Here is a 24,156-nt window from a genome sequence, read left to right on the forward strand (position 1 = left end):
CAATATTATAAATGTTATACATTTTAAATTATGTATTTTAAACCACTTGTTTCCCTCATTTGGATAAAAGCATCTGCTAAATTAATAAATGTAAATATTTTTTTTCTTTTAGATGCAGGAAGTTGTCTTTTTGGGATTTATTTAATGACACTAGATGTCTTAGTTAGGTGATGTGTGCTGTGTGTATGTTTAGTTTCTGTCTGTGACTGACTTTAAGGGTGTGACTCAAGATCTTACAGCACTTTTCCAGATATGACAATGCCTGACTCAAAATATATCCACAGTGAAAATATGCTCATACTTCCTTTTTTCCCCTAATATTACACTGCTTCAGTACTGCTTTCTGTTAAAGTCTTCACCACACCCAGAGCAAAGGGTACGTATGCAAAGTTATATTTTCTTAATCTTTGTTTTTCATTATAAGACTGTTATTATCAAATAGCATTAGAGATATGTTCATTTTATAACTTATTTTCAATGGTTTGCTGTTATTTTTCATGATCCGTATTGTAGTTGCGTGTGATGCTTTTCCAAAACCCACTGGCATTGTGTGGCAAATGTTACCAGTTTGATCCGTTTCCAATTGTTGAATTAAAACCTTTACTCAGAAGAGGCACTAAATGGCCAAAATCTTTAATTTAGAACCGTCTTACTGGGTATATATTGTGTTATAGTATAATACTATACTAATAGATTTTAATTAGGTTAGAAACCCTGTTGAATTTCATAATGTTCTCTATACCTTTACTATATCGTGATTTTTCAAAACGTTAACATTTCAGACTGTTTTATGGTGATTGTCTAACGTTACTGAAAGACTAAAAAGGTTTTGTTAGCTGAACTACTTGTGCCTCTTTTGAAACTACACTACAAACAGATGTACACCCTCACAGTCTCGTTTTCATTCCTGTTTAACATCAAACAGCGCTACACTGACTAATGGCTACCAGTTATTATTAATACCCGGTAAACAAGCATACAAAAGTTATTTATTCCCATTAAATAACAAAAACAACGATATTTTCAGTAAACCGATTAGTCGACAGCGCTGAGAAAAGTAACACGTTCCACGTGACATCGCCGCTCATCCTTAGCATAGATCTAGACAATATTTTTCACATGATGAATCACACTTAGTAAATTTAATACCTTTTTAATTTAAATTACACCTTAAAAGTTAAGACAGTAAAATAACTATGTGTTGGCATATTTGAGGCCACTATGCCCCGCCCCTTTCATTCTGCTCACTCGTTCTGTTTCTGTTATAGAAGCCGCAGCGGAGCAGATGGCCGCGAGTCTCACCAAACCCTCCGGACAGCCGGGGAAGATGAAGAAGGATGAGTCGCTGCTCGGAAAACTGGGGGGAACGTTAGTTCGCAAAAAGAAGCTGAAAGAAGGTAATGTTTTCCATGATATTGTAACTTAAAAAAGAAAAAGGAAATAATATAATTAGATGAGGACATCATGCAGTGATTGATATTTTTATCGCTGTCCATGGTGGTGCACTTGATCAATTTACGAATTTGTGAATATATGAAAATGCTTCTTTCATTGCAACTTGTATGATTTTTTATTAATATAAATAATTATACTGGACTGGTGCAATTTTAGTTTTATAATTATTATGATTTGCTCTTCTTATATCAGCGTAACATAAGCCATAGTTGTATTGTGGGGACAGAAATAGCCAGGTCAGAAGCTCAAGGTTATTCTGATAAGAATGAGGTGGACTGCTTTGTCTTGTTTACTTATATTGCTTCAAGGTCTCAAAGGTTAAAAATGTATCTATCTGCATTTTTTTTTTTTAGTTTTTTTTTTTTTTTTTTATATTATGTATCTTACATCAAACCCACCCTTTTCAGTCTCCATCTGTGTGAACAGCTGCACAGTAAAGTGTGTGTGTTTTTGTGTGTGTGTGTCATTGTGGAACAGAGTGGTTGTCCTGTTAACCTCCAGACAGTCACACGGGAGTGACAAAATGTGCCCAAGTCTATTTAGTGACTCTTTGTTCAGGAGGATCCTTTTTGGGATTTTTCAAACAATCTTAATCGATTATTTAGTGCTTCAGCATTCAGCGGCACTGCAGCAGCCATGAAACGCTGAATTCTGGCCTGATAAACTAAGATAAGAGTCTGCTAAAATTCTGACGGTTATTTTGAGTTTGTGAATTCTGAAAACATTTACAGTTTGAAAGGAGTTTAGAAGTTTGAAGTGACTGCCCTGTTAAGTGGTTGATATATTTCTATGGTGTTTAAATATGTGTTTTCTGACCAGTTGCTAATGGTTTTTTGGCTGGTTGCTAGGGTGTTCTGAATAGTTATGTTATGGTGTTACGGATGGTTGTTAGAGTGTTTTAAGGGTGTTTTGTCTGCTTGTTACTCTGGTGTTTTGGCTATTTGCTAGCCCGTTCAGGTTGGGTTTTAGTGTGTTGCTAGGGTATTCTGGCTGCTTTTTAGGGTGTTGGGGTGTCCTGGATGGTTATTACGGTGTTACTATGTTATTTTGGCTGGTTGCTAGGGTGTATCAAAGGTTTTCTTAACACCCAACAATAGTTGTTTGGGTGTTGTAGATGGTTGTTAGGGTGTTACCAGGGTCTTTTGGCTGGTTGTTATCAAGGTGTAGTGTGGTTGTTCTGGATGGCTGCTTGAGTGTTGCTAGGGTGTTCCAGGTGATTGTTAAGGTGTTACTAAAGTGTTACTAAGGTGTTTTGACAGTTTGGTAGGTTGTTCAGGTTGGTTGTTTGGGTGTTACAAAGGTTTTCTAAATGGCTGTTACGGTGTTGCTTGGATGTTCTGGATGTTTTTTCAGGTGTTGCTATTGTGTTTTGGCTATTTGGATGGTTATTAGGGTGTTGCCTGGTTGTTAGGGTGTTGTATGGGTCTTCTGGATGGTTGTTAGGTGTTGCCTGTTTGCTAGGGTGTTGCCTGGGTCTTCTGGATGGTTGTTAGGGTGTTGCCTGGTTGTTAGGGTGTTGTATGGGTCTTCTGGATGGATGCTAGTGTGTTGCATGGGTCTTCTGGATGGTTGTTAGGGTGTTGCCTGGGTGTTCTGAATGGTTGTTAGGGTGTTGCATGGGTCTTCTGGATGGATGTTAGGGTGTTGCATGGGTCTTCTGGATGGTTGTTAGGGTGTTGCCTGGGTGTTCTGAATGGTTGTTAGGGTGTTGCATGGGTCTTCTGGGTGGATGTCAGGGTGTTGCATGGGTCTTCTGGATGGTTGTTAGGGTGTTGCATGGGTCTTCTGGGTGGTTGTTAGGGTGTTGTATGGGTCTTCTGGATGGTTGTTAGGGTGTTGTATGGGTCTTCTGGATGGTTGTTAGGGTGTTGTATGGGTCTTCTGGATGGTTGTTAGGGTGTTGCATGGGTCTTCTGGATGGTTGTTAGGGTGTTGCCTGGGTGTTCTGAATGGTTGTTAGGGTGTTGCCTGGGTGTTCTGAATGGTTGTTAGTAGGGATGCACCGAAATTTCGGCCACCGAAAATTTTCGGCCGAAAATGGCCTTTTCGGTTTTCGGCCGATAGACTTTTATCACCGAAACAACACGGCCGAAATGTTGTGATGACGCAAACAGAAACCGCGACATGCACGTGCACCTGCAAAGCGCAGACCACGAGCTCCACGCGACATTCACTTAACACCAGTGAGAACATTCTCTCTCTTCGTATTCCTTTATTCGCAGCACTAAAACGTCTCCTAACAAAGAAATTAAGACGGACCACGAAGTGAAAACAAAGAAAAGTACAGTCTTATAGAGTCTGTTAGCACACGTCTCACTGAGATCTTGTCGGATCCTCTGCACTTCATCGCGAATGTGCTTGATCCGCGTTATAAAGACCATTACTTGTATGCGGAAATTAGGCAGCGCGCACGAGAAATGATCCAGGCCGCGCTGGATGCGGAGAACCCGCGTGGAGACGGAGAAGCGCCAAGCGCAGGAGACGGATCAGAGCGCAGAAAAAAAAAAGACTCGTCTCTGCACCAGATGAGGGGCATGCACCATCGTTGTCTGATATGTTCAGTGGAATTCTGCAAGAAAGTGCCTCAAATAATAATAATACGTTGGCTATTTTAGGCTACTATATATACACACACACACACAAACATATATACATACATAATATCAGATTGTAGCCATATTTATGCTAGATTTCCTGCTAGATTTCTGCTTTAATTTGATAAAAATGTTTATTTATGCCCTGGCCCTATTTAAATACACTCTCTCAAATATTTCTCAAATGTCAGGCAGATGACAAGCTCAACTGCTCAACAGCTAGATGGTTATCTGTCTGAAGTCCCCATCCCCAGAAGTGATAACAGTCTTGCCAACTGGAGAAGTAATGCACTTTCTAGTCCTACGTAGAAAAATTTCAAATGCACTTCACCTAAATGCACTTTGTTTTTATGAGAGAACTGTTCATTTTAAAACCTTTCTGCAGGCCAGTAGGCCTGTACATTGTTATTAAATATACACATGAGTGGGATACATTTTTAGTTTGAATTTTATTTTATACTGTGCATTGTTGCAATGTGCTTAATAAATATTTGCATCATTTGTAATTATGTATTTTTATGTTTTTTTTTTTAAAAAGAAGTTATGTAATTATAATTATCTTTGAAACTTTAATATTAATTTATGCAATTGCAATGTCTTAATTTTAGTAACGTTAGTACACGGTCATAGCAATAAATGCAATGGTACTAATAATTGGCATAATTTCTTTCGGTGTTTCGGTTTCGGTTTTCGGCCTTGGTTTTCTCTTTTTCGGTTTTCGGTTTCGGCCAAGAATTTTCATTTCGGTGCATCCCTAGTTGTTAGGGTGTTGTATGGGTCTTCTGGATGGTTGTTAGGGTGTTGCATGGGTCTTCTGGGTGGTTGTTAGGGTGTTGTATGGGTCTTCTGGATGGTTGTTAGGGTCCAGAGATGTATAGTAACGGAGTAGAACTACTGTACTTAAAGGGGGGGTGAAATGCTCGTTTTCACTCAATATCCTGTTAATCTCGAGTACCTATAGAGTAGTACTGCATCCTTCATAACTCAAAAAAGTCTTTATTTTTATTATATTTATAAGAGAAAGATAGTCTGTACCGATTTTTCCCGGAAAAACACGAGCGCCTAGAGGCGTGACGTGTGGGCGGAGCTAAAGAATCACGAGCGCCAGTAGGCTTTTGAGTTGAGAGCATGTGGAAGCTGTGACACAGATCCAGAGGCTGAAATTTAACAAGAGCAGCATCAGCAAAGGCGGTATGCTATGTGGTATGTACTCAGGCCCGTCGTCAAGGGGGGGCATTGGGGGGCAGTGCCCCCCCAAATGACTTTTTGTGCCCCCCTAAACGTAACGCACAGAACAATTAACCAAACTTGCATTAATGTGCATTCACATCGCCGGCATCGAGAGCGTCAAAGTGGCCGGAAGTCATTCATTTTCAATGTAAACCAGCGTCGAGCAGCTGCGAGGAGCGGCGCGACTTGGCCTTTGAGAGCGTCGAGCAGTTTAAATCAAGGCAACTTTATGGTAATGAGCTATGACGCGGTTGGGCAGCAACCAATCGGAACGTAGAAGTCAACCGCTTGAGAGGATTCCAGAGGACCCAGCTCCGATCACATTAGTTCCCAAGCAAAATAGAGGACAGGTTGATTATTGCTGTTTCGCGTTTGCAGTAATCTATGATGTGTCCCTGTTTGCGTACAGGGACATAAAAAAATAATTAAAAGTGATACGTGGACCAAGGTGTCTGAGATCGTTCATTTTAAGTAAAGGATCTTAATATTTCGTCCACAACAACATTTATTGAGATCAACTTATAACGTCAACCTCCTTGTGGTTAGTCTGCATAAGATCAACAAGTCTGTTTGCTTTATAGCCACTTTAAATACAATATGCATTCGGTCTACCTCAGAGCAGCTGAGCGCTCACGAATCTTCCTGCAGCGTCGTGAACAGAACAGCCGGATGTGTACGCGCAGTTACACGTTTCATATAGAATGATATTGATTTAGATCATTGCACTAATAACGTTGTTTCAGCAGAACTTGGCTCACAGGAACAGTAATCACTACAACGGTAACACTAGAAATGCATAACACATTACCTTCAGAAATTATTCAGACGATTCATTATTCAACGCATTATTACACAGAACATAATTTTAAATATAATTATATTCATAAATGACTGTTAAAACATCCCAAAACAGCACCCAAACCTTGCAAAGACCTACCTCATTAATTATTCAAATACAACAGCCAATGTCTCCAGCAGCAGACCTTTCAATATGTTATTTTTGTGTTAGTAGTTTTATTAATTCAAATTACAATATGCAGTTTGTGTGTAAGTATATGTATATGTATATATAAATCATGCAATTCATTTAGTTAAGCATACAGTATTGTATTGTTTATACGCAATTCCTTTGCGCAGCTGAGCTGCGCGTTGCATGCGATCTCAGAATACATTTTTGGCGGTTTTGGAAATGTTAAGAGACAATAAACAGAGACGTTGAGATCAAACGGTGAAGTAAAACAAGACTATTGATGTCTATTTTAGTTATAGCCTAATATGGGTTTATGTTATGGTCTGTCTCAGATCATTAAAAAAAAGTGTGCCCCCCTATGAAAATTAAATGCCCCCCCATTTGGTTTGTTCTGGCGACGGCCCTGTATGTACTGAAACTGTATATATTTGCTAAGCGGTTTTGGAAAATGACTAAGTTCCACTTTATGTCGTCTTTTTTTTTTTTTTTTAAGCTGTACATGTGGAAAGTGCAGTTTGATGACAACATCGCATGTTGTTTACTTGATGTGCTTACGCGCTGATAGCTAAGTTAACAACACAGAGATATTTGAAGCAGTTTTACTCACCGCATGTGGTTCCAACACACAATCGTGACCCTTTTCCGTTGGGACTGCATTATCCTTAAGAAATAAACGATGTGCAATCCGAAATGCAGGGAACAAACAAAAACACTTGCACAACTCCGTTGATGCTCTGTAAAAATAAACTCCATCCACTGGTCCCTTAATGCTGTTTCTCTTTTGGTAATCTGTGCAGGGTTGTCTTGCCCTGGCAACCAAAAACACACTTCTTTTGTGACTTTTCGCGACGCTCTCGCTCTGATCAGGCTGTGCTCAGCCTCTGAGTGCTCTGCTATACGGGAGCGTTCGCTCTTCCGGCAGAAGAGCGCGCACTTAGGATCCATATAAGGAAATTCCGCTCCATCTAACGTCACACACCCATACTCGAAAAAAACTTTCCGAAACTTGTGACAAACCGGAAGAGGTTTTTTTGGAACAAAAATACTCCTTCAAACGTACAACTTAATTTTTGAAACTTTGTCCATGTTTAGCATGGGAATCCAACTCTTTAACAGTGTAAAAAACTCAGTATGCATGAAATAGCATTTCACCCCCCCTTTAAGTACTAAAAGGCAGTATCTGTACTTTACTAGAGTATAATTTTTTTCTCCTACTTCCACTTTTACTTCAGTACATATTCTCGCTGAGTTAAACACTTTTACTCCGATATTTTTTTTATGTGCTGCATCGTTACTCGTTACAATTATAAAAATGTTACGAATCATTCCATTACAAACCACTGCCAGAACTGTAGATGGCAGGTTTGATGAAGCTGGCACATCATTGAGCGAATGCTGCTGACTGAACTGCTGTGAAGAGAGAAATGAACACCGAGCCGAGCCAGATAATGACTCGTTCACGAGTCAAGAACCGGTTGCATCGGTTTTCGGATCACCGGTAACGTTAGTTCTTTCTGACAGTTCGATTCAATAAACCGGTTGAAGAAAACAGTTCACCGATTCTTTTGCGCTCGAAGCAATGGCGTCATTGGCGTTGACTGCACCTGGGCTCATAACATAACACAGAATTAGTTCAGAATCAATCACCAAAAGAATCAGTTCGTTTCAGACGCTCTGTGTGTCGGTTTGCTTCACGCTAAATCACACATGCGCAGTATCATCAGCTCCTCGGTTCACGAATCAGACACATCTGACAGAAACGGTTCTTGACTCGTGAACGAGTCATTATCTGGCTCGGCTCGGTGTTCATCTTCAGTTCTTTCTTCACAGCAGTTCAGTCAGTGTACTGTTTGAGTAAATGAATTACTCCGGGATATTGGTTTGTTTTAACTCAGGGAGTGTCAGACACATTAAACAAGTTAACAATTTAATTCATCTGTGGATTAATGCGTATTGGAGACGCGAACCGTTTAAAACGATTCAGTTCGATTTAGTGAACTGTTTCAAAAAGATCCGGTTACATCGAATGATTCGTTCGCGAACCGGATATCACAAACTGCTTTGTTTTTAACTGTCTTACAACAGACACGGAAGAGAAGACAATGCTGAATAAAGTCATAGTTTTTGCTATTTTTGGACCAAAATGTATTTTTTAAAGAGCACTTCAACTTCTACTCAAGTCACTTTTTTGATAGAGCACTTGTACTTTTACTCAAGTATGGGTCTCTAGTACTTTATACATCTCTGGTTGTATGGGTGTTCTGGATGGTTGTTAGGGTGTTGTATGGGTCTTCTGGATGGTTGTTAGGGTGTTGCCTGGGTCTTCTGGGTGGTTGTTAGGGTGTTGCCTGGGTCTTCTGGGTGGTTGTTAGGGTGTTGCCTGGGTCTTCTGGGTGGATGTTAGGGAGTTGCCTGGGTCTTCTGGGTGGTTGATAGGGTGTTGCCTGGGTCTTCTGGATGGTTATTAGGAAGTTGTATGGGTCTTCTGGATGGTTGTTCGGGTGTTGCCTGGTTGTCTTCTGGATGGTTTTTAGGGAGTTGCCTGGGTCTTCTGGATGGTTGTTAGGGTGTTGTATGGGTCTTCTGGGTGGTTGTTAGGGTGTTGTATGGGTCTTCTGGGTGGTTGTTAGGGTGTTGTATGGGTCTTCTGGATGGTTGTTAGGGTGTTGCCTGGGTCTTCTGGATGGTTGTTAGGGTGTTGTATGGGTCTTCTGGGTGGTTGTTAGGGTGTTGTATGGGTCTTCTGGATGGTTGTTAGGCTGTTGTATGGGTGTTCTAGATGGTTGTTATGGTGTTTCTAAGGTGCTTTGTCTGGATGCTAGGCTGTTTTGAATATTTTTTTTAGATTGTTGCTAAGGTTTTTGAATGGTTGCCAGAGTGTATTTGGCTACTGTATCCTGGCTGTATACATTTTTGATGAAAATATGATGGAATGCTGGTCAAATGTCTGACAGATGAGTGACTTTATTTAAGCGGGGATGCTGTTTTATTTACATGAGTAAACAAGACATTAATAGTGCCATCCGGTGGACTTTTGTTAGAAATAGTGGTCTGTTTTCTTCGGGAGCTTAGTACAGTAGTTGTTATGATTGACAGCAGCATTTCCCATCCCTGCTGTGCAGAAGCTGATATCAGAAAACCCTCGGATATATATGAGAATGTGTTTGCCAGTCAGGATGTTGACTTGCATATTATTGTGTGTGGATGAGTGATACTGACAGATCTGGCTGATGTTGGCTTCATTTGTTAAGTGTCCTCAGACAAACTCGGAGCTTTGGGGAACATGGATCTCAGTAAGTTTCACTCTTGTCTATGTTTGTACATTGAGCATCAGTGAAGTGTGTCTGTGTTTGTGTAGAGCTATCTGACGTAAAGTGTTGCTATGTTAAAAAACAGAAATAACTTTCATCAGAAAGCAAAAGTCTAATTGTCATCATGGATAGTTCTCAGTTCCTAAAATACAATTCAGTTACCTCAGTGTTAATACAATAATTATAATGATGAAATGTGTGCTTGCTTATAAATGTAAAAAGTCATTAAAGAAAGTATGAAATGATTGTAGTATTTCCTAAGGAGCATTTTTCCACGTATATTAAGTTAGTTGGTTAGACAGTATTCTCAGATAACATTTAAAATTATTATTTTTTTAGAAAAACAACAACGACAAAAAATCATTTATTTAAAAAAAAATCTAAATTATCAGCCTAGTATGCATGTGCCCATTCACATTTTAATGGTCTGTGTATATATATAGAATACATTAATATTGATTTTATTGGAAAAAAAAATTCTCAAATTTATTTATTTTCTTTTCCAAGTAATGACTTTTTATTTATATATACTTTTTAAGTATTTCATTTTGTTCATTTTCTCATATATTGGTCTTGTCAAACTAGTTTATCCCCGAAACAGTATTGAAACAGGATTGGCACAAAGCTTTCAAATGTTTTCATATCAATTAAAATAATAATAAAAATAATAATGTTTTAATGTTTTCTTGTACAAATGACTGAAAGCATATAATCCAGAGATTAATGAAGGGTAGTGTCTAATATGGAGACTGACTGTGCACTGTGTGTAATGCAGGAAGTTTGGTTGATAATATGACACAATCATCTTCTCTCTGACATCTGAACTATGTTACTCATCCGGCGTCCATTTCCCACTCCAGCATCCCAATGATCGCACAAATAAGTGCTGCTATATTTAAGAGCAACTCCATTCCTCTGACCAGACTGCTATTTTTGTCGTCTTTGTAATAAATAACTTTCCCCAAGACCTGCATACACACACACTGCTGACAAACACTGCTGTGAGTGTGTATTGATTTCTCAGGGAAGTGTTTGTTGTGTTGTGTCAGTGAAGCCACTGCACTTGCAGATCAGCAGCTTTTTACTAACTGATTCGAACATGAGAAATCAGCTTTGAGAGCTTTGAGAGACTTTCTGAAAATACCTAATTTATTAAATGAATTTCCTCATGAATCAGAACCACAGAACCCTTAATATATACTGTAACATAAATCAATAATTGAAATGTCTCAGTGACCTTATCTAATCCATTATAGAATAGAATAGAAGAAAATTAGACAACACATCTTGAGGTTTTAATATAGAACTTGAATATTAAATATAGAATAGAACAGAGTAAAATAGAATCAATTAGGCAACAGTCATTTCAGATCTGGGAATTTTCAAAGAGCCATGAACATTTCATGTGTTACAGAAAATCTTGAATATTTAATGCAGCATAGAATAAAATAGAATCAATTAGTCATTTAAGATCTGGAAATTTTGCAGAAGCCATTAAGATTTAATGTGTCACAGAAAAACTTGAACAGCTAATACAGAATAGAATATAGCATAGTAGAACAAAATATAATAGAATAAAATAGAATAGAATGTAATGTAATTAATTACACAGCACAAATCAAATATCTGGAAATCTTTGAACATTAAGATTTCATGTGTTGCATGAAAAACTTCTTGAATGTCGAATCCATTATTATAGACTAGAATATGAAGACCAAATATGTAATTTTATTGTGTTCCATCAAACATCGAAGACAGATGTACAATATTGTAAAAAGCAGAGGTGTATCATCTCTCCATCGAGTGTAGTTCTGGTTAGTCCCTCATTAGTGTGCTAATCGTAGAGTCAAATGTTGCATCTATTAGAGTGGAGTGTAGAGCAGCCTCTCGTCCTCCGTGAAACAGGAGCAGTGAGGGTGGGGGGTGTCAAAGGGACAGAAATGACACGTGATGACGCGGGTGCGACTGCTGTAGCCACACACACACACACACACACACACACCACCGAGGCTCACTGCAGGACATTAGCTGGATTCAGTGCTGTTTAACGGGACATGGCTGGTCTTCTGTGTGGAACGAAGAAAAGAAAGCAAGGTAGACTTTGGGCTGTTTTATGATGCAGCAGTTTCATAGATCTTAATTAAATGAATGCAGATGTACGTTGCCACATTAGATTCACTTGTTAAATATTTCATTTAAAATCAAACACATTTATTTCTGAATACACATGCTTTTTCAACCATACACCGAAACATTATTATCAAATATTATAGTATTTATTATATAGGGACTGATTGTGTTTAGTGATAATAACAGAATAGTTTTGATAGCACGTCTGTTTGGTACACAAGAACCTGTACAGTGTGTGCATGTTCACTGTGGTTAGCAGTTAGTACATGGCTATTTGCATTCAAAAGTTTGGTTCAATAATATATCTCAACAATTTGATTTCATAAATGCATCTACAGTATTTAATAAAAAAATCTAACTGCATTTGTTTATGAGTATATGTATGGCCAGTGTATATATAGTATTTTTTTATTGTGTATATTTAAAACAATATTAGCATTGATTACTATCAATAGCTTCTGTTCCTAGAGGATTTATTTCTGTATGTGAAACAAGGACGGAACTTAATAATCATTAAAAAATTGAGGCATGTTTCATGGTGCCCTAGAAGGGAAATGCACAATTATGATTTTAATCGTGCAGGAAATGCAGATTTGACGCAAGATGCTGCATGCTCGGTGTAGATCTGCAGGGTGGATGAAGAACTGTCAGGGTGAAACAGTTTAAATGAGTTTCCACTTACATGGGGGATTGATGACAAAACATGAATGTCACTTTTATTAGCCTCTTAAAGTCATTTTTCGACTGTACTGTTCACAGGCAGAAAAAGCAATCTGTTAGGATTCTCATTCATCTTAAAGGGATAGTTCCCCCCAAAAATGAAAATTCGGTCATCATTTACTCACCCTAAAGTTGTTCTAGACCTGTATAAGTTTGTTTGAACACTATAGATATTTCAAAGAATTTTGGTAACCCAACAGTTTCTGGACCACATTGACTTTCATTGATTGTATATGTATGTAGGTATGTATTTATTTATTTCTCAACATTTTATTGCAGCTAGTTCCCAAAGCAACATTTCTCATTTTCATTTATTTTAAGTGCTAACATAAAAAAAATCTATAGGTTCATATATGAAATATAAGTTCATTTGACACTTTTAAGGGGTCTCTGAAGGTCATCTGATGGCAGTAAAAACTTATGCTATAATGTATTGAAATATTAGCAATAATGTTAGGTCTGTGTGCAGTTTGTGTTAAGTCATATTGTTCCATGTAAATATGAATTTTCAGCATCATTGCTCCAGTATTCTGTGTCACATGATCTTCAGAAATATACTGATTGCTGCTCAAGAAACATTTCTGATTATCAATGTTGAAAACATATTTTTTGCTGTTTAATATTGTTTTTTTAAGGATTCTTTGATGAATGGAAAGTTCAAAGGAACAGCATTTATTTGAAACAGAAATCTCTGTAACATTCTGTAACAAATCTGTAATATTATTAATGTCTTTACTGTCATTTTTGATACATTTAATGCATCCTTGCTGACTCTGTGTGTGTGTGTGTGTCGTACAGGAGGAACTCTTTCTGATGTATGATCCTGATGACTGTTTGCATTTAAGAGGAAGTGCATTAAACTGATGCTGTTTTTCATAGAACTAGATGTCAAGTCATGATCTAAATTGACTGTAATAAACTGATAGAGGAAGAGAGAGCGTCATTCATGAATCAGCTGATTAATCACCACACACTGATCAGTTAATTGAATCTGCAGCGAGCTCCTGGTATTGCTTAAGCAAATATTTTCCTGAAAAAAATGCAGACAAGCATGAAGAACCATGGCACCTTGATGCATGACGTTAATTAATTGCTATACATTCGAAGGTACGTCAGTAGTGAACTTCTTTTGTCTTCTTAGTGAGTGATCTTCAGGAAGATGGGAAGAACGCCATCATGGCTCCTCTTCTGCACAGCGACCCAGAGCTGCTCCCTGAGGACTCTTTGCTTGGTAACATTTGGCTTCTTCTCATCCATTAAACCCAATCGAATGTCTCACTCCTCCACAAGTGTTGTAGCGACACCGTAATATGTGTAAATTAGTGTAACTCTGGTTTCATTGGCTTTTAGATTATTGCAGAAAATAACAATAATTTAAGTTTGCTGTAAATGTTCTCACCCTCAGACCATCCAAGATGAGTCGGTGAGTTTGTTTCTTCATCAGAACTGATTTGGAGAAATGTAGCACTGCATCAGTTGTTCACCAGTGGATGCTCTGCAGTGAATGGGTGCCGTCAGAATGAAAGTCCAAAAACATCACAGTAATCCACAAGTAATCCACACCACTCCAGCCCATCAGTTAACATCTTGTGAAACAAAAAGCTGCATGTTTGTAATGAACAAATCATTCAGTAAGACATTTAAACTTTTAACACTCACTTCTGGCCAAAATATGAGTCCATAATCCATAATATCACTTCATCCAGTGAAACGTCCATCACCTGTTGTCCTCTCTCATCAAAATACACGCACATATTTGTTGAGAATTTTAAATGGTCTTTACTTTTAAATGGTGATTCATCTGGGCGTATTTCTCTCCTGATTCAGAAGAGATCACTTTTTCACTGGAAGCAGCAATATTATGGATAGAGGACTTGTATTTTAGCTGGAAGTAACTGTTTAAAGTTAAAAACAGCATCATAATGAATTTGTTTGTTACAAACATGCAGCTTTTTGTTTGACAAGATGTTAACTGATGGACTTGAGTGGTGTGGATAACTTGTGGATTAATGTGATGTTTTTATCAGCTGTTTTGACTCTCATTCTGACGGCACCCATTCACTGCAGAGCATCCATTGGTGAGCAAGTGATGCAATGCTACAGTTCTCCAAATCTGTGCTGATGAAGAAACAAACTTGAATGGCCCGAGAGTGAGTATATCTTCAGCAAATGTTCATTATTAATTTTGTGTGTCTGTTTTAATCTCTTAGTTAAGAATTTAAAGGCAAACATCTGAGATAAAGTTTGCACTTAAGCAGTACTTTACTAAAAACTTCTACACCAGTTTTGTGGTGCTGTTGGGTGTGGAGGACACTTCTCACTTCCTCCATGTCTCTTACTCACCCTGATTTCTGAGTCAGACAGCTGGAGAAATGCACCCAGACCCAAGACAGTCCTAGAGGATCATCACAACTAACTGTCTTTAAAAACAGCAACAACAGTGTGCTAAAAAGTTTCTTCTTTCCTCCTTGATTTTTGCAGAGGAAAATGCAGAGAGGACCATTCTAGACCCAACGTCCAGAGAAGACCTAAATTTTAAAGACCTCCAGAAGGTACAAAACACCTTTTCTGACTTCTTACACTAACATTTCAGAATGAATGCTGTGGAAAAGAAAAACAGAAATGGCAGATGAAGACAGTAACACCAATGAAACATTAAATTTGACACTAAAATCTGTTTGGCCCCCTAGAGTTTCAGCTCTGTTATTACACCCACTCATTTTATCTGTGTCATTCATTAATATTTTAGATAATTATTAATTTAATAATTAAATTAATTATCTTTTATTTTTATACTAGTAATTATAATTTAAATGTAAGTATTGGTCATTTAATGTTTAGTTTAAGTTTAAGTGATTTAGTTTTGTGCTATTGTAATTGTATTGTTTTTTTTATATTTCTTTTTAACTTTGTTTTTCATTTTCAATTGTAGTAATTTTAATTTAATTTTAACTTTAAACATATCATTTCAGTTAGTTGCCAAGGGAGGATTTCAATTTTTTTCTTTGTTTCATCTAATATTTATATAATATAAAATATAAATAATTTTAGTTTATTTCAGTTTTATTTATTTCAATTAACAAAAATTAGCGTACAATTTGTTAACAGTAACAACAATGCTAGAATTTAGAAAATAAACAAAGAGTGAAAAATGTTGACGATTAAACTGTAAATAACAGTAAATACCTTAACAGAAATCACAAATGATAATAGAGTGAACGTCTGGTCTGCTAAGCCACGCCCATTTTGCATAATTACCATTCTAGCCACTGACCCTTATTCTCTCTTCCTCTCAGGTTCTCATTGACTGGATCAACAGTGAACTTGAGGAGGACCGGATCATCGTGAAAGACCTTGAGGAAGATCTGTATGATGGACAGGTGCTGCAGAAACTGTTCGGTAATACAAAGACTCGTACTCATTGCCTGTTTTGGCGTTTTGCGGTGATATTTTCAGTGTAGTGAGGGCGTCTGTGTGTCGTCTCTTTCAGAGAAGCTGTCGGGTCATAAGCTAAATGTGGCAGAGGTGACGCAGTCAGAGATCGGACAGAAGCAGAAGCTGCAGACGGTTCTGGAGGCTGTTAATGTGGTTCTCAGACCGCTGGACTGGAACACGGAGTGGAGTGTCGACTGTGAGCGCTGAAAAACACTCGCATTTAAAGGGATAGTTCACCCAAACCATATCAATTCAGTTGTACCAGGGTTATTATTGTTTACTAAAAACTATTAAAAACATTTTGTTAACTGGTATAAAGCTATAATGAAATGTACAAGTAACTGACATGAGTTTAAAACTAAAAACTAAAAATCAAATTAAATGGAAATGAAAAATAAATTAAACCTATATAGTATAAAAAAAAAAAACCTTATAAATAATACGAATGACAAAAAGCATGTAACAAAATTACTAAAAATGTTACTAAATGAAATGAAAACTGAAAATAGTGGAAAGTGATTTTAAAACCATTATAGTATATACAGTAAATAAGACTAAAATAACATTACTTTTCCCCCATTCTTATATATGTATATTACTAACTGGAGATGAATAAAAACTAAAACTGAAATAAAAAAAATTAAATCTAAAATTTTTTTATATATATATATATATATATATATATATAACAAATAGTAATGACAAAAGCACATCAACATTTTTACAAATGTAACTAAATGAAATTAAAATGTTAAATATTAATAAAATATTAAGTATAGCACATAAACAATATATTAAATAATACTAAAATTGCACAACCTTTTCAATTCTTTTCTATTCTTAATGGTTAAATTAAATGTAATGAAAACAAATATATATATATGCATGTATAACTAACTGGACATAAATAAAACTAATCATGAAAAATAAATAAAACTAATTGATATACATTTCTTTCTCAATATTTAGATTTTTTTTGCACCCTCAGATTCCAGATTTTCAAATAGTTGTATCTCAGCCAAATATTGTCCGATCATAACAAACCATACGTCAAAGGAAAGCTTATTTCTTCAGAAATGGACCCTTATGACCTTATGACCTTATGGTTTTGTGGTCCAGGTTCACATATGTATATATGTGTTATTTCATGTAACATGCACTGATAAATTGTGCACAAGAGACCTTTATTAAGAAAGTAAATTGAGCCTATTTTATCAAAAATAATTATTGTTGATATTAAATTTGTATCTCTTCCTCAGCAATCCACTCTAAGAACCTGGTGTCCATCGTGTACCTGCTGCTGGCGCTGGCCATCTACTACGCGGCACCCATCCGCTTACCTGAGCATGTGTCTGTCAAGATGATCGTGGTCAAGGTATGACAAGTTCATTAAAGTGTGACAATGAACATTATATCAAATAACCGAAGCCTAATTACAGAAGTGTGTGTGTGTGTTTGTCTCAGAAAAAAGAGGGAATCCTTCAGAGTGATCATGTGACCAAACAACTCACAAGTACCACAACAGAGTAAGATGCTCCAATGTGGCCATCTGGTGACTGATTTGAACACTTTTTGTATTTGAATGAGTGATCTGATGCTGAGTTTGTGTTCCTTGTTTCCAACAGAATGATGATCGGAAGATCAGGTGAGTATTTTCCTTAAGGATCACGCAGAGGTCTAGTTTTTGGACAACTGTAGCTGGTTCATTGATGGTTTCCCATGCATGTTTTTTATTTTCACTTGTCCAAAAACTGTTTATTTTATTGTCATTCGCAGAACGTGATGCTTTTGACACGTTATTGGATCACGCACCTGACAAACTGAACGTAGTGAAAACGGTAAGAACTGGTTTCGGCTGGGACCTGATCTTTTGTGCGATGGTACTGATTATCCAAAACTGATCCTTCAATGTCTGTTTCTTCAGTCGCTGATTACATTTGTGAATAAACACTTGAACAAACTGAACCTGGAGGTGACGGAGCTGGAGTCTCAGGTATGAACATCATCTGTTCAACTCTCACACAGATCTTTACATCAGATCCACTTAAAAATCTCTTCATGTGTGTGTGTGTGTGTGTGTGTGAAGTTTGCAGATGGAGTCTATCTGGTGTTGCTGATGGGATTGTTAGAAAATTACTTTGTCCCGCTGTACAACTTCTACCTCACGCCTGAAAGCTTCGAACAGAAGGTAAGTGTGCCATAGGGTGGTCTAATATGGACTGGTGAGGTCTAAAGCAGACTGAATAGAGCTCTAATAGAGCTTGATTAGACTCAGATGTGGACTTGAGTCCGATGTGGTCTGATATGGTGCATTTTGGTCTGATGTGGTTTGATGAAGTATTCAATAACCACATCGGTCCACATCAGCCTACATCACATCACACAGTTAAGACAACATCAAACCATTATCAGACCTTTTCACATTTCATGATTCCACACACAGACCACATCAGTCTCGGTGAGTAAGTCCACATTAGATGAATAGTGTTTGTAGAGTTCGATTGGGATGTGGACTTAAGTCTTACAGTGTCTGATGCCGTTTGATTTGTTTTCAGATACCTCATTAAATTGCGTCAGACCCTGTCAGACTACATCGAACAACACCATACTAGACCACATCAGAACCAGACTTCATGAATTCTGTTCAGACTATATCAGACCACGTCAATCTCGATGAGTCCACGTCAGACGAGTAGTATTTATGAAGTCTGATGTGGACTTGAGTCTAATGTGAAATTATTAAGTGTTACAGAGTCTGATGGGGTTCGATGAGGTCTGGTTTATTTTCAAATCAAATTTCAGACATATCAGAGCACTTTATACTAAGCAAGTCCACATCAAACCTTATCAGAGTCAGTCTGATTACAGTTTAAGTGTTTCTCAATGAGTCTGTGGTCTGATCTGGACTCGTGAAGTCTGATTATGCGGTGGTTATGGAATCTTTATGGCATTAAACTTGCAATAATCTGAGCTTTTTTATTTTATAACATGTAAAACTGGTGTTGTCCTAAGGGATTTTGTTGTCCTAGTGTGTTTTTCTCTCTGTTTTTCTCTAGGTGCATAATGTCGCATTTGCTTTTGAGCTCATGCAAGATGGTGGATTACAGAAACCCAAAGCGCGACCAGAAGGTACCAGAAAAAATCAGTGCCAGCAGTAACATCGTCTGCACCTGTTCATGGTGTTACCCACATTATCCCCTAGATGGAGATGTTTCTCAAATGATGCACTAAACATACTGTGTTCCTTCACAGTGACAGGTAACATATTCAAGCCTCTATCTGTTGTTTGTGTCCTGCAGACGTGGTGAACTTGAATCTGAAGTCAACACTCAGGGTGCTTTACAACCTTTTCACCAACTACAAGAACACGGAGTAACACTGAAAGCGATGCGAGGAAGATTGCTACATGCCTCACTGATGCCAGGATGTCTGCCCACACACATGCACACACATCTCTGGTGTTTCTTTTGTACATACGAATGAAAGATTTTGTATTATTTCGCTTATTTATGCCTAGAAACGAATGTATTCAGACTAGATGCGTCAGTGTAGCAGCTCTTTCAAATATTTTATTTTTCTCGCATTTGACTTTTATGCAAACGAGGCTTGCCACTGCTTTAAGCACTACACCAGAATGACTTCTGTCCTGGAATGCACCGTGTATTTTATTCTAATAGAAATGCTGTCATTATTTAAAATAAACAAGTTCTTTCTAAATTCTGGAATTAATTAATTATGACATTTTGACTCAAAAAATTAATTTACAGAGGTTTTCTTTACCAAAATAAGCAGTTTAGTATCACGTCTTCATACACAGAATTATTCATACTTAAAAACCTTGGTCCATATAAATTGGTTTAAAGATTCATTTGTGGGTGTAATTCGTTATGACAGACCAACACCGCACCTTTAATTTATTTAGGGTGGTTTAATACAAGAAGCATCATTATAAGTATTGCTCAGTGTTATACATTTGCAACATTCAATTGATACATATTAACCTTGTAATTTTTTGTGTTTGTGCTGGAGACAGTAGGGATTCAAATTCTGGGGTTCAATGATGTCTTATTATTATAGAGTATTGTGGTTGGGTTAATTTGCAACCATCCTAGAGACACCCATGCAAAATGTCCTGCCAACCACCTACAAAACCAAATAAATTACACAGCAACACCCCAGAAACCACCCAGAGCAGTGTAGCAACCATATAGCAACTCACTAGCAACCACCCAGAATACCGACGCAGTCACGGATTGAGTCTGAGATGTCATTAGACTCGGACTCGGTCTTAACATCTGCGTAACAGCTCACTAAAATCAGAACTCATAAGGGACCCTGCAGCAACACCCTGTCAACCAACTTACAACACTCAAGCAACCACACGGTAACCCTCTAGCAAACACCTAAGCAACTGCATAACATCATGTGAGAACACTCAGAACACCTTAACCACAGGCGACTGCCTAACAACAGCCCAGCTAGTCTCGCATGGGCGATGCTTGGTGAAAGAGATGTGTTTTTAATCTAGATTTAAACAGAGAGAGTGTGTCTGAACCCCGAACATTATCAGGAAGGCTATTCCAGAGTTTGGGAGCCAAATGTGAGAAAGCTCTACCTCCTTTAGAGGACTTCGCTATCCTAGGAACTACCAAAAGTCCAGCGTTTTGTGACCTTAGGGTGCGTGATGGGTTGTAACGTGGTAGAAGGCTAGTTAGGTACGCAGGAGCTAAACCATTTAGGGCCTTATAGGTAAATAATGATAATTTGTAACTGATACAGAACTTAATAGGTAGCCAGTGCAGAGACTGTAAAATTGGGGTAATACGATCATATCTTCTTGACCTTGTAAGGACTCTAGCTGCTGCATTTTGGACAACCTGTAGCTTGTTTATTGACGAAGCAGGACAACCACCTAGAAGTGCATTACAATAGTCCAGTCTAGAGGTCATGAATGCATGAACTAGCTTTTCTGCATCAGAAACAGATAATTCTTAGGAATCTGTAAACCGCAGTTACCAGTCTGAGTGACGCAGAATGTAAACACCTCGACAGACGGCTGAGTCAGAATCTAAACAATCCCGTTGTTTTCAGATGCTCTTTTGAGGGTCTTTTCCCCCCAGTTGTTTGTTCTGGATTCAAACTTGCGTTTAATGGGGGAATTCATTGGGATGGTAACCTTGGTAACCCTCCGTCCCAAATTACCTCGGGTTCTTCTAGTCAAAGGGAGGGGTTCTCTCCATCGCAGTAAGAGAGTGGAAAACATATGCAATCCTGGAGCATTGAAGAGAGAGAGGAACCGTTAGAACACTATTTGTTCACTTGTATTGTCAGTTACTGACACACATGTCATGTTAGGCCCTGTGCACAGCCTGTTACAGGGTCTTGTGTGTTTGATGCCGTGTATGACACTTTAGGACATGATTTATGCTTCTATAAAATAGAACAAAAAGTGGAAGTGATGCATAACTACTAAGTCGAATCAGAAATATGGTCGGTTGTGTTGTAGAAGTTGATCGATCCTTGTATGAAAGGTGACAGACCGTTTGGACGACACTTCGTCCGCAGGCCCACTGAAAGAAGAAGGATTTCTCCAGACGTGTGGTGAGAGCTGAGGTGAAAGTTTTGACAGGTAACAAGGCTGGACTGTGTTGCTCTTTCCTAATATCGCAGCAGACTTCATGGATTCCTCTTTTATGTTTGAGCATCGCCTTTGTCTCTGATGTTGCTCCTAGAATTGTTTTGGAGAATCAAAATGGATAAAATTGTACATTAATAAAAGCTGTATAAAATGGATATGGGTAACATCTCAGATAAACGGTCTGAAAAAATATTTAAGATAATATTGAGATATTTTTGACATATGGACAACTTTTTGACTTTTTCTTCTCAGGAGAAACCTCTGTGAAACTAAAGCTCCAATTTGCTTTCTATTTTACCTTATCGCTAGACATTAAAAGCAACAGTTCACTCTAAAATGAAAATTATGATGCTTTTATGTACTTTTCTTGACCTTATACGACATGGTCACCTTGATACTTTGTTTTTCACGACTGTAAATATGCCAGAGTTTTCAATTCAGGACCAACTATTGTTTTAAAGAGAAAGGGATGGTTGAGACTTGATATGTTCCTTTCTCTTTCTATCTTGTTTTTCTCTCCAGCAGCATGTTTTTGTTGTTGTCGGAGAGGTTTATGTGTTGCCCGTCAGTCTGTGTTATGTCAGTGTGGGCTGGCGTGTGTAATGCAGGAAGACTGAAATCTCCGAGCTCTGTGTGTTCTTCTCCGTTCAGCGTCAGATCAGTGTGGTGGAGATCCTCCGTCCTTGTGTTTTGAACTACAGTTTATAGTTTTGACATTTGAATTCGGCAACGTTTCGCCGTACTTCATCATTGCCATAAAATGTCCAACCCGAAAACAAAGATGAATGGTGTACTTGAAATTCCCTCAGGACACAAACAGGCAGACAGAACCCGAACGAACATCACTTGGTTTCAAACAGAAGCACTAGGAATCAAATGTCTGCTGAGTGAAACTATCAATAAAGTTCACTTTCTGATGAAAACTATGCTTTGAAACAGTCAAAAGAATGGCAGACTGTGGAGCTGAAGAGGAATATATATATATATATATATATATATATGTATATATATATATATATATATATATATATATATATATATATATATATATATATATATATATACATACAATTGACAACTTTAAAAGAGACTTGCAACAAACTCATAAATTGCAAGCGGTTATGACTATGAAAAGCATCAAAATGAGCTCAATGTGCACATTCGACTTGCTCTGTTTAACATACTAGGATTCAGAACACACTAATCCTAATCTTCTACACTATCTAGTAAGTATATGTGAATTAGGATGCAGTCACAGTCTTTTATGAAGGACAGACCTAGTGTTTAGCTGAAAGCAAATAAGCATCCAGAGCCTGCTAATGTGGTAAATGATGTGTTTTATTATGGTCTTAAGGAGCAGAGAGAAGAATGATCATTCAACCGATTCTTTAGAAGACCCCAAACTCAACAAACTTAAAGAGGTGTGTATAATATCTGTGGTTTTCCTCAGTTGCTTTGTGACAGGTTTTGGTGGAATGGATCAACAAAACTTTGAAAATTGAAAATTATGAACAAGTACATAATTGTGTGATGGATTGTAACATGGTAGAAGGCTAGTTAGGTACGCAGGAGCTAAACCATTTAGGGCCTTATAGGTAAGTAATGATCATTTGTAACAAACATAACCAGGTGAGCAGATCACTCTCTCACTATTTGATTGCTCTAGTCTTTATCCACTCATTATCATCATCCACCAATCAGAACACACCAGAACTCTTTGACCACAGCTGCTGTGCTTCAAAAGCTCTTGCAGCAGCTCAACACTGGTTTTCTCTGAGGTGGTCGGATCACATCAGTTTGTGGTTAATCTAGCAGATCATGACTTATATTTACTCTTCCTCTCCCTGCAGTTTGGTAATATAAAGATTCCTCCTTTGAACTCCCTCCTCTTCTGTGGGTTTTATTGTTCTGGGTCTGAATTTGGGCTCCTGGGGTCTCAAAAAAGAAACATTTTCAATCACCAAGGTGAACGTTATGACAACACACTATTAGAAAAAAAGTGTTCATTGGGGTTCTATATAGAACCAGAGGGTTCTTTAGTCAACTCCTAACAACCTTTTATGCTAAAAGGGTTCCATAATGACAAGAAAGAACCCTTTTGGCACAAAGGTTCTTTAGGCTATTATTCATTCATATATTACATTATTCTGCAACATTTTGTATTTGTAATTAAATTATTGTTTGTAGTAGCTTAATATCACATTTTAATCATGCTGATTTTTGGAGAAAAACTGAAATGGCACTCTTCATGTGATATTGATTAACTACATAAAATGATATAAATTAAATATATACATTTTCTAACCCCCATATCTTGAATTTTGTGATCTTTCACATGCATTCATAAATGCATTTGAATACACCGAATAATGCAGTGAAAGAACGCACTCAAAATGCACACGCGCCACGCGCACTAGTATGACTTCATCAATCAGGGTATCTTCCGTCCATTTCAAATCCGTTTCAAATTAAAAAACAGAAAACGAAAAACTCAAGAGGATTCAAGTGAGAGAACATGAATTCAATAACGAGAAATGGGAAAATGGCTCGTTTATTCGTTATTCCATCTAGGTTAACAAATGGAAAATGAGTTTTTGACTTGATTTCTCATTTTGTCGTTTTGGGTTTAAAAAACGGCTTATGGCTTCAATATTTCATTCGCACCTGTGGGCG

The 24,156-nt window shown here is 37.6% G+C and overlaps 1 protein-coding gene across 3 annotated transcripts; it reads left to right on the forward strand.

The window, feature by feature from the left end:
• Window positions 1-48: 48 nt before the first annotated feature.
• LOC127946854 (beta-parvin-like) lies at window positions 49-19,562 on the forward strand. 3 transcript variants are annotated; one of them, XM_052543677.1, is made up of 14 exons: window positions 49-376; window positions 1,272-1,397; window positions 13,552-13,641; window positions 14,892-14,962; window positions 15,707-15,809; window positions 15,901-16,041; window positions 17,105-17,220; window positions 17,310-17,371; window positions 17,471-17,490; window positions 17,622-17,683; window positions 17,770-17,838; window positions 17,932-18,033; window positions 18,902-18,974; window positions 19,145-19,562. In XM_052543677.1, exons 2-14 carry the CDS (start codon window positions 1,286-1,288, stop codon window positions 19,219-19,221), a joined length of 1,098 nt encoding a protein of 365 aa, XP_052399637.1. In that variant the 5' UTR covers window positions 49-376; window positions 1,272-1,285; the 3' UTR covers window positions 19,222-19,562. The 3 variants fall into 3 exon arrangements, with proteins under 3 accessions (XP_052399637.1, XP_052399639.1, XP_052399638.1); XM_052543679.1 differs by lacking the exons at window positions 49-376; window positions 1,272-1,397 and adding an exon at window positions 9,454-9,542; XM_052543678.1 differs by lacking the exons at window positions 49-376; window positions 1,272-1,397 and adding an exon at window positions 11,557-11,654.
• Window positions 19,563-24,156: the final 4,594 nt, after the last annotated feature.

Source organism: Carassius gibelio, chromosome A25 (genome assembly GCF_023724105.1).
Source record: "Carassius gibelio isolate Cgi1373 ecotype wild population from Czech Republic chromosome A25, carGib1.2-hapl.c, whole genome shotgun sequence".
NCBI classification, from domain to species: domain Eukaryota; kingdom Metazoa; phylum Chordata; class Actinopteri; order Cypriniformes; family Cyprinidae; genus Carassius; species Carassius gibelio.